Source organism: Limanda limanda, chromosome 12 (genome assembly GCF_963576545.1).
Source record: "Limanda limanda chromosome 12, fLimLim1.1, whole genome shotgun sequence".
Lineage (NCBI taxonomy): Eukaryota > Metazoa > Chordata > Actinopteri > Pleuronectiformes > Pleuronectidae > Limanda > Limanda limanda.
In genome coordinates this window covers 18,045,100-18,067,911 of record NC_083647.1, presented here as the reverse complement: position 1 = coordinate 18,067,911, position 22,812 = coordinate 18,045,100, and the positions used below count along the sequence as shown (strand labels likewise).

The following is a 22,812-nucleotide window of genomic DNA, read 5'->3' as shown; positions in this document are numbered from 1 at the left end:
TATATTACTGTGAGGCTACTGTGTGCGACAGTATGAGACCTTCCTGTGGGCACATTAGTCGGTTCTGTCAACACGCTCGGCTCGGCTCGGGATTAGTTTTTAATTACATTCAATAGTACCGAGTGTCGCCAGCCACAGGCCCACACAATATCGCCTGCAACAACCTTTTCCTCCGAGAGAAGGTGGCGACTCTGTACACATTTAAAATACATTAAAGCTGCATGAATTAAACAGCTGATGCCATACTCAGTCATCTGCATGCACACACTTGTGACTTTTAACAGATCCCACCGTTTATCAGACAGCGGGTTGTGGAAACACTCGGCCTCTGTTTGGTTTAATGGGATTTAAATAGCAGACGTGTCATGTTAAAGTTTAAGTATGAGCTGTTATAGAAAACGCACTTTCAATTGTTTTCTACTTCTACTGTAAAGTCAACTCAAGAGATGTTTTTCTGTAAACTCCAATTCGTTCAGTCACAGATTTATTTCTTAGCACAGTTTCATTCCATGGCACAATCCAGGTCAGCTTATAACAGTAGTGCACGGCAGAGAAAGAAATCAAGAGCAGGATCACTCAAACACGTACATGTGGAGTTCAAACAACTTTAAAATAGTATGAGGCTCAACCTGCAGTGCGACATAACCAGTGAAAAGACCGATTCATCAGCAGAGCTCAGAGAACTAAATAAATGAGATTTGATTTATGATATTGAATAGTGGAAGAGAATGGGACCTCTCCCACACTCCCAGTGTCTGGGGATATAAAACAATTGAGTGTGAGAAAACAGAATAGATTATCACTTGGCTAAAAAGAAAAGTCTATTATCACTTCCAGGCTTTTTTGCTTGTGCACACAGTGTTAACTAAAATCAACAGCCGGGCCCCAGAGACAGAATCCAGGTCAAGAGAGGAGCCGACGCCGTTTCAACCGCCTTCACCTCCACATATTAAGCGCCTGCATCTCTAATGAGGCAGCGTCCCCCAAATGTGGCTCAGAGCTCAGAGCTAAGCCCTCTGTCAGTCTGACAACAAGTTCATTCCAGTATCTTGTGGTAGGGGAAGAGGGGAAGGCCTAGAGTGAAAGCAGGAATATCCATGATGGAAATGGCGCCCGCCAGCTTGGGTGAGGCAGGAAGGAAAGTGAGTTTGGACACTTCACAGTAGGTAGCGCCAATTATATCCTCCTCTTTGCTTTCTTGTTTTTTACCACTGCCGTCCTCATCATTCTCCTCAGCACCAAATCCCACCACCTTGAGGAGACAGGGATAGATTCACTGTGTTGAGTAATGCAAAAAAATAAAGAAAAATGTATCATGTCCTTCAAAAGTATCCTTGAGTTTCTCCATCAAACACACACAAACACACACAAAGACATTTCTTACATGCACACTGAGTTTGCGGCTGTTCTGTTCTCGATGTTCTTGGAACCAAGACACCAGCTCATTCCTGCTCATCTGCTTCAGAGCCTCAATCTGAAAGCAGAAACACGGATGTAAGAAGAACACTGGTTGGGCTGACGGACAAAAAAACATTCATAGGAAGTTTAATCCTCTGTTAATCAATGTCTTTATAACAACGCTGAATCAATTGACATCTGTGAAAAAGGAGGGGTTAGTCTTCACACAATTGTCAGCCTTATATTTTAAGCCTAGTTTAGCTTCACCATTTTTTGTTTTTACAGCTCATTTAGAGTTTGCTTTAATTCCACCAGTTCATTCACTATCTGCACACAACCTGCTGCTAGGAAGCCAGATATTTCCCTCTGGAGTTGATGGAATCCAAGCCTCAGCTAAATTGGTCTTAAACTGGACAGGTGGTCCGATACTTGATGCCAATGGGATAAAAAAAATCTCCTATTCATCTGCCAGATTAAAGAGATGATATGGCAGAGCTGCACCTCTCACAGTTTATTTTCATGTTCTTCTGGATCTTAAAGGTCTAATATTAGGTGTGAAATCAGCTGTCGTCAGGAGGTGTGTCCAGGAATGAACATCACTTGGGACCAGTTTGTTTTGAGTGTTTCACAATCCAAACTAGAATGGCACTCAGTAGAGAGCACACACAAGTCTGTGGTAAAGATCAAGTTAGAGTTACAAACAGGGGGATAAACTAACTATCAATACATGTAAGCAGAGGAGAATAGGATGTATGGATTTGTATGTTTACCGGGTTAAAGATGTGTATGTGTGTGTGTGTGTTTTCCTCACCTCTCTGTTAAGCCTGTCAAACACATACTGCTGTGTAACCACCTCGGCCCAGTTCCTGTCCACCTCCTCCCCGAGGTGTGTGTCCTCACACTCCTTCAGTTTCACTAAAGAAGTCACCTGTACATAATACATACACACACAAACACACAAATCCCTAATTCGACTTATGCATATACTCATGCATATATAGTTACAAAATGTCCTCGTAATCCAACAAAGGAAAAGATAAACCGTTCACATTCCTAAAACCTTTTTTGCATATGTACCATTTTCACCTTTTGAATAAACATAGGAAAATTACAAACCTAAAAAATAATGCACACACACAGATACACACACAGACCTGAGTTTTAAAGGCCTCCTCAGTCAGAGCATTTAGCGTGTCCCCGAATGAAACCAGGAACTCTTCAATCTTTAACTCCACCAGCTCGGTACTGAGAGGGAAAAAACAGTTCATGAGAGGAGAGAGATATATTATAGGCTTCGGGTTTATTTGATTCCTTTATTCATTCATCAGTTCCTCTCTCTCTCCTCTCTCCACAACCACACAGATAAATTGCAGCTTGGATTTGGGTGAACAGTCAGACACATTACACCTTGGTTTTGGGAAGGCGGTTAAGATAAATGGTGTCCTGCTTTGGGGCAAATAAAAGGTTACGATTGTGTCTCGGACTCACCTGAACTTGGTAGCCTGTGTTTCCACGGTGACAGAGAATCCCAGTACACCCGAGGTGTTTCTGCAGGTCGGGAAGACATGGTACCTGCGGCAGGAGAAATGAAAAAAGAAGAAAATGCATTATATTTCCTGTCCTGACTTTCTACACTTTGCACGATATAAAGCCAGTCTGGAGGGCCAAGGGTTGGAATTTAATTAAATAGTAGTTTAGCCGTAAACACTAAAGTCTGGCTAAATGTGACAAGCATTTTTTTCAAAGTCACTGGAGCAGTTTGGTGCACACAATGCGGAGTAAGAAAATCCTCCCATCGGTTAAAGCACAGGCTTGCTCTTTTTAAATACAATACAAACTCACTATGAAGAACAACATGTAGGCAGAGACTGGAACTAAATCAATATGCATTCTTGTCTTGACTATATTCATATATGTAAAAATTCAAATTATAAAAATGAAGTAATTTAGCACATTTCTCACAGAGGATTCAAACAATGAGCTTCAAAGTTGACAGATACATAGAAGAGGATCTAAGAAGTATCAAAAAATGGTTTATAAACAGACAGTAACACAGTTGTAACCAGAATTGTCAACAACTACAACTCATACTGTAAAGTCATTCATAAGTGGGAGCCGGAGTATGAATATTTAGGATTTTGCAGGTTATAATCCATTAATTCAATTTATGAATGTATTATGCTTATAAATATTGAATAAGAGAAATTAAAGCTTCATCCCATAATAATTTTCTGAAATGTCAGAAATGCTTTAAAATACAGTTTTAAAAAACTCACCCGAGAGTCTCTTTGGTCCTGAGGAAGTCAAAGCAGGGTTCCTCCATGTGCATCTGAAAAACAAAAAACAAAGATTGAGGGATGACCTGATGGACTGAGAGTGAATGAAGGAATAGGTGGAGAAAAGAGAGAGAAACTCACCACTAACAGCTCCATCAGTGTGTGCTCCTTTAAGGCCTTGAGGCCAGACTAGATAAATGTAAAGGAAAATAAAACATAAAATCGCGTAAAAACAAATAATGCTAAAATGTGTATGTTGTACAGATGTGTGCAGATGTGTTTACCTGGTAGTAAACTGTGACCTCAGAGTTGGCGTCTCCCTTACTGAGCGACTTGACTTTACAGATGTGGTGCTTCAGAGGAAGCTCCACCACTCTGAACATCACTGGCACAACTGCTGGCAACTTTGAGAACTGCAGCTTCCTGCCAGAGGAGGAGGGAGGAGGAGAAGAGGAGAGTAAGGGAGGATGGAAGGAAAGGAGAGAGAGAGAACAAACCCGGTCAGGATCCGAGGGAGTAGAGGAAGAAACAAAGAAGGGAGAAAGAAGAGAAAAAAGAAAAGAGGCAGAAGTGAAGATAGTTTAAAAGGGGATCATTGAACAACCGAAGCTAATGCAAATTACAGATCTGTGATTGTAGAGTATTAGTGTTCTCATTAGAGAGCATTCAGGATAAGAGCTGACTTACTCTGTGACATACTGCAGGAACTGAGCTGACTCCTGTGGAAGAAACACAATTAAATGATAATGAGCAGGTAGAGATAAGAGCGAAAGAGAGTATAGAAGTCAAGTTCACTCAGAATCAGTCGATGAAAGTATCAATGTTATTGTTAATCAACCTATTTGTGTGGGTTCCAGCTGCGGTGGACTTACAGTGCTGCAGAAGTTGCCCTGCACCAGTCCCTCGGCGTACAGCTCCGTCTTGAAGCTGCGGCTGAACTCCGTCAGATCATCGCTGGTGAGCCCGGCCGTCAGAGCCTGGCACTTCTCCACCATGGACCAGCGACCGTGCTCCAACATCAACAGACGAACGTCCCTGACACAGAAGAGAAGAGGGAGAGGAGGAGCGAGTGAGAGAGAGAGAGAGAGAGAGAGAGAAAGAGGAGTTCTCTTTGAGGTTGACACATTTCACCACTAGAAGGCATCGTAGACTTGGTGATGAATCAGAAAGTGAGACAGAAAGACAAAGACACAGGATGAGTCTTACTCACTTGCCAAGTTTGTCGGGTTTGATGAGGATGTTGAAGTAAGTTTTCTTGAGCTGCTCTGAGAACATGCTGAAGACGCCAGGAGAGGCGGAGAAATCAGCGAGGCGGTCGATGATCAGGTGGAACAGCAGCTGCACAGAAAACCAGACACACAATTATTATAACTAATTAATGTGAACAATACATACTGGGGAAATAATTCATGTATAAGTTTTTATCTTAAAAGTGTTTTCAGATTAACACTAAGATGAAATAGTTAATTTATTCCTGATACATTCACTCACAGACAGTTTGTGGTTGAATCCTTTGACCTTGATGACCAGGCCATGTTCGCCAGCCACCAGTTTATACTCCAGCTGAGCCACTTCCGCCTCGTAGGCCGGCTCCGCTAGGTTGTGTCCGAGGATGTTGACCAGCAGGTCGAACAAGACCACGCTGCAGGAGGGAGGAGAGAGAGAGGAAAGACATTGGGAGGTAGATAGAGAGGAGAGGAGGAGCGGGAGGGAGAAAAGTGACAAGGAAAGGAAGACAGGAAGAGGAAATGAAGTTAAGGAAAGGGGAGGTAGAGGCAATAGAAGGTGAGATAGATGAGATTGAGGGGAAAAAGGAAATAAGAGTGAGAATCAAGAGTAGGAGAAAAATATTTTTTATAATTATTAAAAAGACAAGGAGGTGCAGTTGAAAAAAAGAGTGAGGGGTGGAGGATATTAATGAGTGTTACAGCACTAGAGAAACAAATGTTAATTTCACAAGATTAAATCTGAGCCTGCACTTACTTCTTGGCAGATTGCTGGATTATAGGAGAGATTAAGTGGAATCTGATGTAGGCTGCAGCAGGAGAGAGGACAAACAAGTATCAACACCTCTCTAATGATATCAAATGTCTTTCCAAAAACAGCTTGCATGCTAAATGATCCACACACACAACGACTCCAACACATGTCACCTTTTGGGATTTTGAACTTGTTGTCCTTCCTGTACCACAGGCAGCCCCTGTCGCTGTCGGCAATCCGGACGGGGACCTCTGTGTCTGGGCAGTCAGAGGGCTTCAGGGTGAAGTCAGTGGCTGAACAAATGCACATAAACAATAAATCCCCATCATTCCACTTGGTAAAACCTTATAAATAATGTGTGAGTTTCAACAATTCAATATGTCCAGTTAGGGGATGAACATGCAGTAACTCAATGCAGAGAAAGATGTCGTCTCCCCCCCCCACCTCTAATAAATGATTCAGGAACCCTTAGGGCAAGCACTGAAGACGTATTCTCCCTCCACATTTTGTCAGAATACCGAATTGTATCAGGCCTTAAAGTTTGGTCAGAATTAAACCAGAGCTGCTTGTTTGCTGAGACAGCATAAAAAATCTTGACCTTTCATTAATATGCTCCAGTAAATCAACCATTGCCGTCTGTTGAGGTAGCAGAATAACTTTTTATGCATCAGTCAGATTGGTGGTGAAAGAAAGTTGAAAATTGTAAACTTGTAGTCAAGTGTCGCCAGAAAGTTTTATACAAAAAAAATGTATAATATGAATCAGGCTTTATTCCTAAGTAGGTTTACACATTAAAGGAATCTGCCGTGGTGTTTTGTGCAAGCATAAATATACAATTTTTACAAATATTAAATAGTATAAAATGTCAAAATATTATAAGCACAAGACCAGGTTTGTTGTAATCACTAGAAAGGAAAATAAATAATTATCCTTATCAAGGTTTCAACTAAATTCCCATTCAGCAGGATTAATGTGACAACAATTGTCAATCTGTGTTGTATATCAGCCACTGGTTTAAGTAGCTCAGGGGAATTTATCATCTGCATCTGGATGACTGGCTGCCTGAGGCTGACCAGTGGCCGGCTTGATGACCTGCTAGAACCGATTGACTTGTGTGTGTGAGTGATTTCACGTCATATGGATTTCTTGCTCGAGTTCAAATAGTTTAACTTGAGCAGGTGAAGCTAATGATGCAAATGCTGGGTCTCAGTTCATCCATAAGTACAAGTGAACATTTGTACTAAATTTGAAGGAATTTCCTAGAAGCGTTCATGAGATATCGTGTTCACAGGAATCGTTCAACATGACATAATATCTCCGGGCAACCAGAGCAGATTTGTATCCAAGTCTGATTCCCATGAAATAGAGTCATCATTGAGTTGCATTGGCTGCGGCTAAAGACTTCAAGTTTGAAAGAGAAAACAAATATGTCTGAGGGAACGATATGAGCTCATGAGATCTCTGTAGCCCACTCAGCATTTCTGCCTGAGGCCATAGGCTACTTCGCCTGCTACTAGCATAACAAACTGAAATCTGTTGGTTTGGTAAGCATCATAACTACGTAACTTCACCCACCGATGAACTTGTTCTCCTGAGGGAGGTGGATGTCGCTGTTCAGCTCCAGGTTGCCCGTCCACTGCTCCATCCACTCCTGCTGGATGTCTGTGAGAAGACAAAAAGGCTGTTGTCATGACACAAATTATTTAGAATATAGATTTGTGTTTTAAGTTGAGGGAACTTAAGACTTTACCGCAAAAAAGTTGAAATTTGTTTCCAAAACATTTAAATGCTGTTTCAACACTATTGTTCGCCATTTAAGAGACAAAGATAAATGCTGGCATTTCTGTTTCTGGCTTAGATCAGACTGAATATCCTCACACAAGGGGAAAGTATTCACTGGGTCTCTGCACTGTGAGAAGGAGCTGTTTTGTGACAGTAAACAAGCAAATAAACACACAGAGAAAAACAAAAACACACCCTCCACGCTGTATTGTGTTCCAAACCACTTCTCCCGCAGGGGACACTGGCCCTCATGTTCTGGTGACAACAGCATCAGGTTTGCTTTCTCAGGGGTGAGCAGGGACAGAGCCGCACTGATCACCTACAAAACACAAAGAGACAACACAGGTCCAAAAAAATAAACTACTTTTAGCAAAGAGAGGAGAGTAGTTTTTTTGAGAACAATTTCGAGCAGGAAAGATCGCAATAAGAATCAGAAAAGCCAAAAAGAGGATAAACAAGTATATTTGTATGATAAATAAGCTACAAAAGGATTTTTGTTTTAGACAAAGGTTTTTTTCCCACATTACAATGATGTGTTTATCCAAAAAAGGGAAATAAAGGATTCCTGGAGCATCTCTGACCTATTTATCCGATTTATGAGCCTTTTAGATCATTATCAGCGTCTATTTTTGCTGATATGCGCCAATACGAAATGTTTTTCTTCAAAGAACAAATATATTGGTTATACATTTAAGTTTGTGCATGCCAATATGTAAAATTGTATATGCATTTTACATTAATTGTTTTTAATGTGTATTATTTCAAGTTCTATATATTTAAATGTATTTATGTTTTCTTATCATTTATAGTTATTTATGATAACGTTTAGGTTCAAACTGTAAAATGTCAAGCCTCAACTACATTTCTTTGTCACAAGAGAATTGATGATGTCATTTTAGGGATTTTAGCCATATTATATAAATAGATTTTTAGAATTTTTAGTCAGGCTCTACAGTGAAGTACTTACTTCTGGGTTGTACTCGAACATCAGCTGATCTCCTGTTAGGAAATCCTCTTTGGGAAACAGCTGCATATTCTCACAAATATCCTCAACATACTCGATGGGATCAATCTGTCGAAACAGAAATCAGTCGTTACAGAACATTAACTGACTTATCTAACACAGCAGCATGTGGACGTTTGGATGGTTCTCACCTGCTCCTGGTAGTGAAACTCATTTGTTTCAATCATCTGGATCTCTTCGTATACTCTGCATGAACGTGCAATTAATTACACAAAATCATCCCAGATTAAGTCTCAAATGTCACAAAATTAATAAGTCAGAGACACAGATGATGGAAAATAACAAAAGGCATAAATATAAAAAGTACAAGAGCCACATTATCCTTTCGATATGAAATATAATGAATTGTTCACTACCTCAGACCTTAAAATGAATCCAAAAGCCAAAGAAAGTATGACCAAGGTGAGTGTGTGAGTGAGACAGTGAGTGAGACAGTGAGTGAGAGAGTGATTGAGTGAGAGAGTGAGAGAGTAAGTGAGTGAGTGAGTGAGTGAGAGAGAGAGTGAGTGTGAGAGATAGTGAGTGTGAGAGTAAGTGAGAGAGAGAGAGTGAGTGAGAGAGTGGGAGAGTGAGTGAGTGAGTGAGAGAGTGATTGAGTGAGAGAGTGAGAGAGTGAGAGAGTGAGAGAGTGAGAGAGTGAGAGAGTGAGTACCTTTGCTGTGGTCCAAGCGTCTGCAGCATCTTCAGGTACTGGAAAACCAGGTGAGTCACCTGTTAAGACCACAGAGAATAATTAGATTTCATTAATTTTAATTTATAATTTTATTAAGTTCCGTTCCTAAAATGTCGAAGGTAACCCCCCCTTGTCAGCATTAACGATTGGGTTTATGAGAAATGCAGCATTTATGTTGATAAACCATACAAATCCCACTGACGAGACAGAGGCTGCCAATCATGTTGACCAAGGATATTTCAAAACCATTAGAACGAGCTCGGACAGTCACTTAAAAAAGGTGATGACATTTAAAAACTAAACAGGCAGTAATGCGTGGATTTATTTGTCCTCTTTAAGAGACTCAAACATGGAAATGAAAATGTCAGCTCCACCTAAAGCATAAGAATTATTAACTCCGAAGTAAATATTTCTCCGTCCTAACCCGACCGTTTGTACAGAACAGAAAACTGTGCTTTAAATCTGAGCAGTTTAAAAAGGGGAACATTCAACAACGGTAAACCTTTAGCACTTTATTTTTAACTCGAGATTTTCTTTTGAGTATTTTAACGTGTTCAGGTCAACTCTTGACCTGCAGACCCTTATACAAAGGAATAGTCTGACATTTTTGGAACTAGGCTTTTTCTTTGCCAACAGCAGTTTCCAGGCAACCAGTGGAGAGTCCAGAAAGGTTAGTGGTTACCGTCATGTTTCCAAGTCTGTTCCACATGCAAATAGTGTCTGGTAAGGAAAAAGTTCACTACCATCTCCAGGTCTCATATTAATTATTTATGGTATTCATGAATTTAAATATGTTTTGCTTGAACAAAGGATTTATCTGCATGATGTTGGATGTTGTCCCGTCTCTCCTACACAATTAAGGCAAATTTCTGCTGAGAGGTAGATATGTACACAGAAGTACTCTGCTTTAGTTTCTTTCACTTTTCTGTGAAAGAAACAGACGAAGTGAATGTTTGTGCCAGATGTAATGAAATCCCCTTTGGATGGTCCTGCTATATCACGTTCACAAGAGCCTGAGGTTCCAGTGACCTTTGACCTCTGACCACCAAACTCCATCAGCTCATCCGTGAGTCCAAATGAATATTAACAAAAATGTAGGAATTCAAAACCTTCGTGAGATATTGTGTTCACAAGAACAAGGACAGACCCGACATAATGCCTCCAGCCACTGGCTGTTGCCGGCGCGAGACAGAAAAATATCGAATCATTTAATCAACATTATCTAAAGTGAAGATGATTGGCCATGATCGTAAGCTGTCCTTTACACCCCCATTAGCCAATGATTAGAGCTGGGGCGATAAATCGGTTGGGTGAATAAAATGGCCGGCATGAGCCTCTCACATCTGTATCTACACTTATGTTTGCGGATACAAAAACATTTATTTTGGGTAATAAACAATGCAAAAATTGCGTGCAATTGTTTACATGTTACGTAAAAACATTATGTTTAATGTCTCAATTGAAGTTCTATATATTTGGCTGTATTTGTGTTTTCTTTTTTATAATAAGGTTTATGGTTAAGCCTCAAATTTCCTTGTCGTAAGGGTTAAATAACACTTTGTTTGCATATACATCTGGCAATTTGAGAGTGAATCTTTACTTGCGAATATCAGCGTTCCATATGGATCAGTCTCGAGCACAGATACATCTTCCCAACCTCTCACTGTTACCACGTGAGCCTGACATGTGTCTCGCATCTCCAGATAACAAAATGCTACAAGTGCGTCACCTACTCATCGCACTTCGAGAGCCACACTTGACTGCATTTGCACCGTGATTCAAAAACACAGACAGCCTCTGATCCAAGAGATTCCAGGTTCATCCTCTTTGAAAGGAGGAGTGGAGGATGAAGTGTTCTTCATCGCAGTAAACAACCTCCTCAGGGCCGAGGCATTATTTATACAGCTGTTAACAATGCAAGTTTGTTACCTGAAACATTTTCTCCATTAAATTCTTAAGATTAGATAACACTTGGCCTGCTGAATAATTGCCATGTCTCTCTGCTTTACACAAGAGTTGTCATAGCAACTGATAACAGATTGTTTTCCTGAAGTGATCTGATGTATCAATGAAAATAAGACAAATGCGGCATCTGTGTTCATGAAGAGTAAATCTTAGTTACCGAAGCAAAAAACACAATTATTTCGATAATCGGACAAGAAATAATATTAATGACCATGAACTGGACATCAAAACTAGGTAGAAAGAAGAAGAGACAAATATAAGGTTTTATTTACCTGGTAGAAGTTTCGGAAACCTTCGTCAGTGAGGGTGATGGAGATGGAGAAGATGGAGTAGGTTGTGTTCTGGTCAAAGCCGGTTTCACTGTTTCCTCCAAATAAAGCCAGGGCCCAGCACCTGCACACAAACACACACACGCACAAAGATTTTAAAAATAGGACGGCAGGGTAAAGATTCCCTCTCTGCCATAACCTTGAAAGAGAATGCACATTAAGGGCAAGTGGGTAGAGGTACAGAGCGTTATCCACAATGCAGAAGGTCAGTGGTTCGATCCCAGAGTCTGTGCCACTAGTGCATGAATGGTAAGTGATGGTAAGGCACTGCTTATACAAGCGCTGTATGACGGTTGTGTGAACGGGTGAAGGTAAATTGTACAGTAAGGTATTCTGAGTGGTCGCTAAAAGGGAAGAGTGTATAAATACAGTCCATTTACCATTAAAGATATCTATGTAATACTTCCACAAATCTCTGTCTGTAGGAGCCGAGAACTGTTCATAATCAGCTTCACATTTCGATTGTGTATTGTTAAGGACCCAGGATAGTGGATTGTGGATTTTGGTGCCATTTAGACATACGATACAGTCACTATTATTAAACAGGCGACCAGTGCTCTGTAGCGGTGGTGGTTCATGTTTATTGAATACACTTCTGTGGTCATGTTATATATATAAAAATATAAAAAAATTTGAAATGAAAGGAATTCCATGTTTCATTCTATTTTGAATTTGTCTGCAGCGTTTGAGTCTTTTAAACATGAAAAACAACTTGAAAAAAACTTGACACTTTGCGTTTCTACAAGTGAACATCACATCTGCTTTTATCTCTTTTGAGTTGTATAAAAAATGTGTCTGCACTGCATTACCACACAAGTAGAAGAGACGTTAACTGTGATTGATCACACAGAGCAAGTTTTAAATCTCTGAAGGTTTTCATACTGCACTGAAATGAACTCAAACCAGTGGTGGGAGAAATAATGTATGATGGACTTTTTTGAAAAAAGACCAGCGGTGATGTAGAGAACAGATTTTTATTGATCTGCTGTACAGTACAGTCACTAAAATCTGTATTAAATCACCAGTATGGCTCTTTAGAGGGTTAAGGCAGAGGATCAGCAACTCAAACAGTGTGTGAGTGTGTGTGTGTCTGTGTGTGTGTGTTGTTGTGAGGACGTATGCACGGAGAAGTCCCCTCTTTCAGTGAGCACAACAGTGGCCTGGTTTCAAACCAGCCTCTCGGCCCTTGATGTTGTGATTGTATCGACAAAAAAAAACAAAAAAAACACTCCACTGCCTCAGCACTTTGTTACGACTGGGAATTGAGAAGGAGCACACTCAAATGTCACTGTTGTCACTTATCAACAATAGCAAACAGCACTAACAGTAAACAGGAATATTCTATCAAGCGCTGCGAGTGGCGCTGCTGGTAAAGGGACTATTGGATGGGGTCGCTCGCTGTACTGTGGGACTACAGCAGAGTTTTGGCCAATCGCTTTGCCACTTAGCGACAAGAGGCGGAAACGCTCGCGCACGACCACATCCACCAAGATGAGAACTTAGGAATCATATCGTCGAGTGGGCAGGCGAAGTGTATAGTTGGAAGATAGGGCTCGATACACTCAGAGCGTGAAAAGGCTCATGTATACCGTGCGAATTGAAGACCTTTTAAGTGGGCTGTGGAGTGCCCTCAAATCAGACACACAAACAAACAGACAGACCGAGGCAATAACACTCACTTCCTCCTGAGCAGTGAGAGGATGCTTCCTGTGCCTTCATGGCCAATCAGCCAAGAGATGTAGTGGAGAGGCTTCACCCTAACACAAAAGAGGGAAGAGCATGAAAAAGGAAAAACACAACAATATTGATGCTGTCCCTCTACAATCAGGGCAAAGCCTGATGTCGGTTGCCTCTTGTAATTCTATGTCGATATGAAAAGCCACTACTATCCAGAGAGGAGACAAAGACACGGCATGACGCAATTTCTCTCTAGTTTTATTTAGAGCCCAGAATTTAGATGAAGCAGAGTAATACACAAGACCAAAAAAAAAAATACATTAAAAACGTCAGCGTTAGAAGGATATTTAAATTAGAGTTTTACCAAATTCAGTATCAGTATGTCGATAAAAAAAGGATCATTGGTTTATTTTTCTTTCTTTTTTTATTCTATATATATATATATATATATATATATATATATTTATACTTTCTATTATCGGTATTGGTAATGAGGTATATGCGTAAGTATCAGCTCCAATAAATAAAGTGGTCTTAAATAAAGAGAAGTCCTAGTTTGCACTGGCAACCAGTGAAGAGAGAGATGATTGTAGCTGGTTTCTGAAAAAGCTAAAGACCTCAAGTAGCACAGTGAGAAAGAGCAGAGAAGGGTGCATTATAAAATCCAAGTCTGAAAGATAGAAGGTGGACAATTGTGTTAGCAGCATGCGATGATGCAATAGGTTGGATATAGTTTCTGCTGTTTGTAGCTCACCGGTAGTGTTCCTCCTGAGGAGGAAGAGCCCAGGTGATATTCAAAGCATGAATTTTCCTCACAGGAACGACTGTGGACACACAAACACAGGAAACACAAGATAACAAACAGCTGGATTACACACTGATCAGCCACATCATTAAAACCAGTTGCCTGTTGTAATGGTGTGGCTCATCGGTCGATTGCTTCTACAGAACCGTTCACCAATCTCTTTGACTTCCATTAACACAAAGCTTTGTGACTTTGGAAAAATCTTATCTGATGTCATTTATTCACAGGTTTGTCGACAGTGTAAACTAACGTTCCTTCGGAAATGTTTGTAGTGTGAAATTGTAGAGGCTTGAAAAGGCAACCATTATTTAGTAAGTAATAAAAATAAAAAAAATCTAAGAAAGAATAATGTTCGTTCTGTGCAGTACAATCATTTATTTTCTGCTTTACTATCTACTATCTTTTATTCAGAGGTTGAGGAAACAATGCTCCTAAGTATTAGAGTACAGCAGATGTGTTCAGATAGAAACAGTGAGCTGGATCGGTACCTCGGTAGAGCTTGTTGAACGCTGGTGTCTCGAAGGGATCCGGCAAATGAGAGAAATCCGGCTGGGGCAGACCACTGCAGGAACAAAACCAGGATTAGAAGAAGCAACAATGACAAATACTCCACTAATATCGATTAAACAATGTCTGTGTGTCAACACAAGTCAATAAATGGGTATTACATCCACCACAATGTTTTTTTTAACATCTGATAACCTCCCTGGTGGAGGTTTTCACCCCAGTCCACTTGTTTCATTGTTTGTCAGCAGGATAACACAAAATCCAAATGACGGATTTCAACGAAAGTTGGTGGAGGGATAAGACACAGGCCAGGAAGAAACCAATTACATTTTGGGGTGGATCGAGGGATTATTCTTCAATTTCTTTAACATTGCAAGTTTTTTTACATTTCCACAAATTTCCCAGGGACTCATACATGAATCGTTTAAAGAAAACAGAGAACATTTTTGTTCTACCGAAATCACTGATATTTTTAACAAGAGATCGCTGAATATGTTTCCAGAGTAAGTTTAAGGACGACTGTTCTTAATTCATAATTATACATCCCAAAAATGGTATCTTGTTTCTGCTGGATGGCATTTCCTGATGTCAACTATACATATGTTTTTGGCTTGATGAAAATGAATTTAGTTAAATCTAAAAGCAGCTTAAGTCGCCTGAGAAGATTTTATAAGCTCATGGATGAGAGAGAATTAATTTAACCCATACAGGAGCATGTAATCCCTTAACTGAAATGAAAGCAGTGGTACGCAAGTTTATTCACTAACAACCCTACTGCAGTGACTCATAAAGAAAACGGAAACGGAGGTCTGTAAGAAAACATGAATTCAGCTCAGCTTTATGGAGAAATTATCATTTCCAGGTGCACGCTGTTGGAAAAAAAAAATTACATCTGAGACGAAGAGGGGAAAAAAGGAGCCGAGGAGGAGACGGAGGGAGGCTTGACATTTACATTCGAGCGAAGTCTGAAAAGGACATTCAGACTCCATCTATTATCACACCAGCACCTCATCACTGTGACTGAGAGTCTCTTCTTCAATACTCACTTGTTAGGCACCTTGCTGAAGATCTCTCTCACCCACTCCTCAAGAGTGTCCAGCTTCTCTAAAGGACAGAGCAAGGGAAGGAGGATGAATTAAAGTTGCATTCATAATTCTGGCTAGGAGTTCAGAGTTTTTTGTTTTAAAGTAGCTGTGGTGTTGCCTTCAAGCTTTTGCCCTTAAAAGGTCCAATTACTTCCCTCACTGGTTTGCCCTCAGATATATTCTAGAGCCCGGGAGATTAATGGGTTGGCCGATAAAAATCAGCCAATGTGAGCCGCTCACAGACATATTTATTGTTATTTATGGTCATGTTTTAGGTTAAACAGTAAAATATCAAGGCTCAATTACATATATTTGACATAAGGGTTTGATAACGAGATCTTAGGGATCATTAATAGTGTTTTTATATATAGGCTTTAAATGATCGGTTTTGGAGCTTTTTAACTGGCTAATATAAGTATCGGCTCAGTCCTCACTCAGACACTACTCTACTACATCGATTATTATGACTTTAACATATTGTAGTAATGTATTTAACATTTAGAAGTAGAAAATATATATACCCTCAGTTTTAAATGCAAACAGAAGCATAAAACAGCATCATAAATATTGTAACTGCAAACCAGCAATGGTAGAGTGTTGCCTGTGTATAAAACAAAAAAGTGCAATTAAATGGTGATTTTCAACATTTACATAGATTTTTCTGGGAATGAGTGTGAATAATTTGGTGCCGATCCAATTAAAAATCTGAATCTGGTGAGGTGTGAGCTCTACTGACTACCAGTCAAGTTCTTTTATTATTATTTTATAATTCTTTTGCAACAATTATGGCTGTATTACAGCAGTGAGTGATCAATGTGACACTTTACAACTTAAATGATTTTCAAGGTGAAGGCAGGTTTATCAAACATAAGAGAATGTGACGTTCGCAGTTTCATGAGGACGCTTTTTCTCAGCACAAACACTCGTCATCAATTTACTTTGTTGTTGCAGTAGCTCATTAGCTGTGTGATATTTTCTGCAAAAGCGTGAAAGAAAATCTGTCAGATAGTTTGTACTGTGTGATTTGTTTCGAGAAATAAAGCAATTTGAGTTGATTTGGGAACGATTATCTACAGTTGGCTGAGCTGAATCCTTATTAGTTACGACTAATGGCCGTTTTGATTGTTCATTTATCTATAGATTGCTTTTTCATTTAATCATTTCATTTGTTGTGTAAAATAGATAAAAACAATTACATTTCTACCAAACTACAAATTGACTATACTCCTGATGTATAATGAATGGGACAGATTTTCCAAACCTTTTGACTGCACAGCAAGAGTCATGTAGTGGGCAGAATAGTGTTTCTTCCAAAAGGCACGCAGCCGTTTATAGACATTGATCTTCTTCTTCTTAGGCTCCTGCTTCAGAGTCTCGGCATTTCCTAGTGTTGTCACAAGTGAGCAATCAATTCAGGACAACGACAAAACACAGCAAAGAAACGTGTCTACAAATGCAGGGCTGTCAGCAAGACTGTAAACTTGGCGTCTGTCTTGGTTCTCCTGTTTGTTATTGCTGAACACACCCCAAGGAGGCCCTCGTGTGTACTATGGGTCCCAGTGGTTGTGTCTGCCAACTCACCCCAGCAGAACTTGCCCATAGGGTGTCCAGGTTTGGCCAGACTGCCAAACAGCATCTCTTTCCTGTGGGAGTCGGAAGGCTTAGCCAGCTGGTACTCTGACAGACAGAAGGAGAGATGAAAAAAATAATCAAGACGACAGAGAAGCAAGGTGACTGATGGCGTGTTAAAGAGCTGCGGAAGGAGAACAAAACCAACGGGCATGACGAAAAGTTCACACCAGAGCACAAATGCTGAACTTTAACCTCATAAGAGACCCACCGCTGTCGACGGCCTCCACCTCCCTGTCGATGGCGTCCCGGATCATCAGGGGGCAGATGAAGAACTGCGCCCACCTGAGAGGGGGACAGGACACAAGGGTCATAATCAGGGGGCTACATAGCAGCCAGATGGGACGGGATGCCTGTCAGACAGACCCAATCAGGTGTAGACAGATAAGGACTGATTGAACCTGTGGCGTTTGTCCCAATCAGTAGGTTCACTTCATAAACCTGTGGTTTCTGAGACCTGGACATGAAGATTGAACTGCAGCCACTGTGCCACTGTTACCATTTTGATGTTATTTGATAGCAAAAACTTTACCCACATAATAACAATATATAAGCATTTGCAGTGGTAATAGAACAGGAATTCCTGGAATATTATGGGTCACAGGATAGAGTGTAAATGTACCTAGAGTTTCATAGTTCAAAATTAACATAAGAAGTTATAGCAGAGATGGACAAATCCACGGGTAAAGCAGATATGACAAGATTCAAATGAATTGTCCCGTTTTTGGATGTTATGTCTTCAAGGACACGACAGTGGGTTTTCTCTGAATGTACAACAATGCTAGGACTTGGCTTTAAGTTACTGAAGTTTCATTACCAAGTTTATTTTATCCTTAGGAATAAAGGAAGGTTGTGTGTGATCTGTAAATCACTGCATAGTTCTCTAGAGGTCCACTTCTTAAGAGCAAAAATACAAAAAATAAAATGCTTCTGATGCTTCCTAACCTGTCAAGAGCCTCTTTGAAGCTTTTCCTCTGGACGTCAAACTGGAATATCGTCCTCTCACAGTCAGTGGAAGCATTGTCAATCCCTCCGTGCTTCTTGAGGAAAGCATCAAAGCCGTTTTCAGAGGGGTACTTCTCGCTGCCCATGAACACCACTGAGACACAGAGTGGGGGGAGAGGAGAGGAGAGGAGAGGAGAGGGAAGAGCAGAGGAGCAAAAAAAGAGATGGAGGAGAGGGGTCAGGGAGAAAGGTGGAGGAGGTGCAAATAGTTGAGAGGAAGAGGGTAGAAAAACGAAAGAAAAGAAGAGGAGAGAGAGAAGAGATAAAGGAGGAGATAGGGAAAAGGGAAGAGAAAAGACTAAAAATCAAAAATTCACCACAGCTTCTTCGTGATGTCCCTTAAAACTGTGATTTTCTGATTCATGCTGACAGCTGGACAGTCACAGTTGTAGGTGAGCCACGACAGAATTTGATAGATCTGTACACTCTGCTCTAAAAATTACTGTGAACTCTCGACAACAGTCATGACAGGAGATGAGATTGAACAAGGGTTTCCTCACAAACTGAACATTTAGGAACAATGTTCACCAGCCACATCAGCAGAGGAGACAGGTACAACAAAATCTCCGCTGACAGCAGCATCAATGGCCAGGACTGAAATCCAGAATTCAGAGAGATGTGTACAAGTTCCTGCCTTCTCTCTGCTAGAGGAAGAAAGGCTGGATTACCAATCAGGAGAAGTAGGCCCTCTGAGGGGCTCTAACACCCCAGTTTGGGTCTTTTGATTGGTAGTCAATTCATTATTAAATCTCCTATAGAGGCACAAGGAACTAAAATCGATGTGTAAGAAGCGGATTTTCAAGTAATATTGACAACAACAAACAAGACCTAAGGACCTAAATTTATGTAGAGCAGATTCTCGACAGATAGTCCTATTTGTGAAGCAGCATGAACTAAATTGCTGCTTTCAGATATGAGCTGAACTTCTTTTCATGAAATTAGCAAGAAACGCAAAGTCAGTACAACGTCCAGACATTTTCCAGAGTTCATGTCTAAAAACGGTTTCTGTGTATTTAGAGGCAGGTCAGATACACGGCCAGCAACAAGGAAAAGTGGGTCACAAGAAGCCCAAATGCTCATGTTTTCCCTGCGGGTCCAAAGTGGGTAGACCTGGACCTGGGAGAGAGGTATTCTGGGAAACGTCAGACATTGTTAACAGAAGTAAATCTAGACAATAGAGGCGAAGAGGGCACAGCGAATACAAACAATCATCTATGCAATCAAACTGTGATGAGTGATATCGAAGAATGGATCTGAGAATGAATAAACTATTGAATCCGAATGAAGGAGGAGAAACACCATCTCAAAGAAATGACCTGAAGCCCTCAGGTTAAATACTCACTGTGCTCCAGAAAGTGGGCGAGGCCGGGGAGGTCACTGGGGTCACTGAAGCTGCCCGCTCCGACACACAGAGCAGCTGCAGACTGAAACACACAGGAAGTCACGTCTGAATCTAATGATGCACTTAAAAGAGATATTTAAGGGACAAACCTCATTAAAAGACCAAAACCAACAAATTATTCATTTTAATAGCATGTGTTGCATTTGTGGCCTGATGTCTATTGTTATCAAAAGCTACTAAAAACCCACGAATGGGAAACAGTGATGTACTGAATGACGAAGGGCGCAGTAGTTTGTTTAAGATCATGGTAAAATTATAAAATATAAAGTCTCAGTTACATTTCTTTGTCATAATGGTTTGATAAAAACGTCTTACAAATGTATTTTATATATATCAGCCAATATATTTGTCTTGGAAATGTTTTATTCCCTAATATCTGTATCCGCTCCAGCCCCTAAAAATCCACATCAGTAACCTCTAGTACCTGTTTGTCTGAATTTCCTTTCTTCTTCTTCCCCTCCTTTTCATCATCTTCATCATCATCACTGCCCCCGTTCTCCTCCTCATCATCTTCCTCAGACTCGTCTTCTGTTTCATCTCCAGATTCCCCCTCCTCCTCTTCCTCTTCCTCTCCCTCTTCCTCTCCCTCTTCCTCTACTTCTTCTTCTTCACCTCCATCTGAGTCATCATCTTCCGAAGCGGCTGCTCCATTGTAGTCTGAAATGAGCAGAGCTCGCAGCCCGTTCTCCAGCACAATGTACCTGAATAGAGTCAAGTCAAAGGTGAAACAGCACAGGGAGCTTTGAGAAATAGTATTGCACCATTGTGTTTTACAGCTTTCATTGTTCTTGCTTTCAACGGGCTGTTAAATCAAAATGTCTTGTTTTCAGCCTGCATCTTATGCCCTGTGAGACTCCCTCACTTTGTTTTCTCACAGCAAATTTTCAGTGTATGCCCCACGGAGGCCCGAGGCACTGGTGTGTGCTTATAGCATGAAATCATCCCATCAAACTTCAATAACGCTGTACTGATTCGGCTGGAAAAGAAGTTGATATCATTTTTGATCTGGGTTAGTGGATCTGGGTCATTTTTTATTTCAGCACTTTCACATTCACAAATACCCCCAAAAACTCCCCTGAGGAATACCATCACACATGAAATGATATTAATAACAATGAGAGAGAATAAACTGAATAGAGGAGATCAATCAAGGAACAAGTATATAGTACAGTGCATGAATTAAATAATCCGAGGAATGGCAGCTTCGAGCACGGAATAGGCTGGGCCACAAGGCAACATGAATGAAGCACAATGAGGAGGATCTACCTCAGATTTGTATAAATATTTTGTCTTTGTATTTGTAGTAAGTCATTTTCTGCACATAAAGAAAAGTTTAAAAGCAAAACTTACTCACCCAGGAGCAAAAATCTCTGTTAAAACGAGAATGGCACTCAGTAGAGCACATACCTCTGACAGGGCCACACGGTTCCCTCATGAAACCACATTTAAATTTACTGGATCAAGATTTTTATTCGGGCCTGCACCAGATTGCACCCAGTCATAAATATCATACCCCTGAACGTGCCATATTTTATCATCAAGATCCATGAATTCAAGATGAGATAAAGTGATCCTGGATCTGCACCAAAGTTGTATGATGAATTTGTGTAATAACTATCCTAAAGGTGACATGATGAATGACGGTTGTAAGAGAGAGTTGAGTTATACTGCAAGACTCTACAGAAGTCTTCCCCAAAGCTGTGAGAGAGTCATTTACCTGTACTGTTTTGGATCACTGGGGGACTTGATGATCGTGTTGTCTCCAACATTGTCCTCTCCTCCTCCTCCTTCTCCACCTCCTCCTGGTGTATCCCCAGCAGCCAGGCTCACCTCCCGGGACGCCGGCTCCGGATCCTCTCCAGCCGCTCCCGAAGAAGAAGACGAGTCAGGCATCGGGGATTTTCTGGACTTGTTTGTCTGCGGCATCCTCAGCAGAGATGATGATAACGTTGATGATGATGATGATGGTGACACAGTGGCTCTGCGGGCTGGCAGCAAGGTCCGACCGTAAACAACCGGACAGCTCTCTATCACCGGTACTTTCCTCCTGAGCAGCAGTGGCAGAGTCCGACGTGTCAGCCTGAGCACAGCTATGATGGAGACCCTGATCCCTGACAGACACACAGAGGAGGATGGAGGAAATGTGAAAAGCCCTGACAACCAGTGGGATGAACCAAGAGTGTGTGTGTGGCAGAGGCCTGGAGGTCACACACACACACATATATACACACACACACACAATACAGCTATTCACACTGGCTGTCTGGTGGTTTCGCCCTATTCAGCTGAATGTCAGCTAAAATACGAGACCTCCCCAAACACACACCCTGAACCCCCTCGTACCCACACACACACACAGTAAACACACACACACACACACACACAAACACACAACAACAATACACACACCACAGAAGGAATGATAACACTTTTTCCCTACGTACACACACAGGTAAACACAATGGCAGAAATGCAAAGTGGGAATATTCTTTAGATGTAGCTTTAGCTCCCTCGGCTAGCGAGTGATTTCAAGTCAAAGAGGAGCTAACGGAGAAAGTTGGAAGAGGAGCCGGTGACAAACCTTCCTCCCGGTGACAGCACAGGAGCTTCGGCGAGTGACCCCGCAACAACACGCCCTGCGATTGGCCGAGAGGAGAACCGGGGCTTGACTGTGCCGGGCACTGATTGGCTGCAGGGAGAGAAGAGGCGTGGTCTGTGGCCCTGGCCAGCACATGTGCTCTGTGCAGTCCGGAGGAGGCTGGAGAATGAACATCTGCAGAGAGGAGCACGGGTCCGAACATCTGTATGGGACAGCTGCTGTCTGTGCAGGATAATGGCCGCTGACCGGAAGGTGGTCGACCCGCCGGTAAATGTCACGATCGGTTTTTCTTTTGGTTTTAAACTCTCCATCAGACAGGAAGTGGATGTGAAGGGTCTTGTGAGGTGAGAGCCACTGGAGCTCCGCGGATATCCCCCCCACACTTCTTAATGTACCTGTACACGGTGGCCAACCGGGAGGATCGGGTTAGAGCCCGCTAGGTGGCAGGCACAGGCCGCGAGGGATGCCGGGCAATTTTTTAATACCTGATTTTTGACGATGGTCCAAGATTTAGTCGCTTCTCATATTAAAGGAATAGTTCACCCCAAAAATGAAAATTCACTCATTATCTACTCACCACTTTGCCGATGGAGGGGTGGGGGAAGTGTTTGAGTCCACAAAGCACTTTTGGAGTCTCAGGGGTAAACAGCCAAATCCAGCACAATTGAAAATATAG

The 22,812-nt window shown here is 41.4% G+C and overlaps 1 protein-coding gene across 1 annotated transcript; it reads right to left on the bottom strand.

Annotated features, from left to right (window-relative positions):
• Positions 1-467: 467 nt before the first annotated feature.
• LOC133015440 (nardilysin-like) lies at positions 468-22,140 on the bottom strand. The gene is made up of 32 exons (XM_061082638.1): positions 22,119-22,140; positions 21,255-21,648; positions 19,962-20,238; positions 19,478-19,559; positions 18,076-18,229; positions 17,342-17,415; positions 17,083-17,178; positions 16,763-16,885; positions 15,463-15,520; positions 14,398-14,471; positions 13,859-13,928; positions 13,107-13,184; positions 11,371-11,491; positions 9,113-9,171; positions 8,592-8,646; positions 8,404-8,508; positions 7,632-7,755; positions 7,230-7,316; positions 5,828-5,947; positions 5,658-5,709; positions 5,166-5,316; positions 4,885-5,012; positions 4,547-4,709; positions 4,362-4,393; positions 3,959-4,097; positions 3,816-3,863; positions 3,675-3,727; positions 2,887-2,970; positions 2,553-2,643; positions 2,210-2,326; positions 1,385-1,474; positions 468-1,252 (listed from the first exon to the last, which is right to left on the bottom strand). The coding sequence occupies exons 2-32, from the start codon at positions 21,461-21,463 to the stop codon at positions 1,037-1,039; spliced, it is 3,330 nt and encodes a 1,109-aa protein (XP_060938621.1). The 5' UTR covers positions 21,464-21,648; positions 22,119-22,140; the 3' UTR covers positions 468-1,036.
• Between the last annotated feature and the right edge of the window lie 672 nt (positions 22,141-22,812).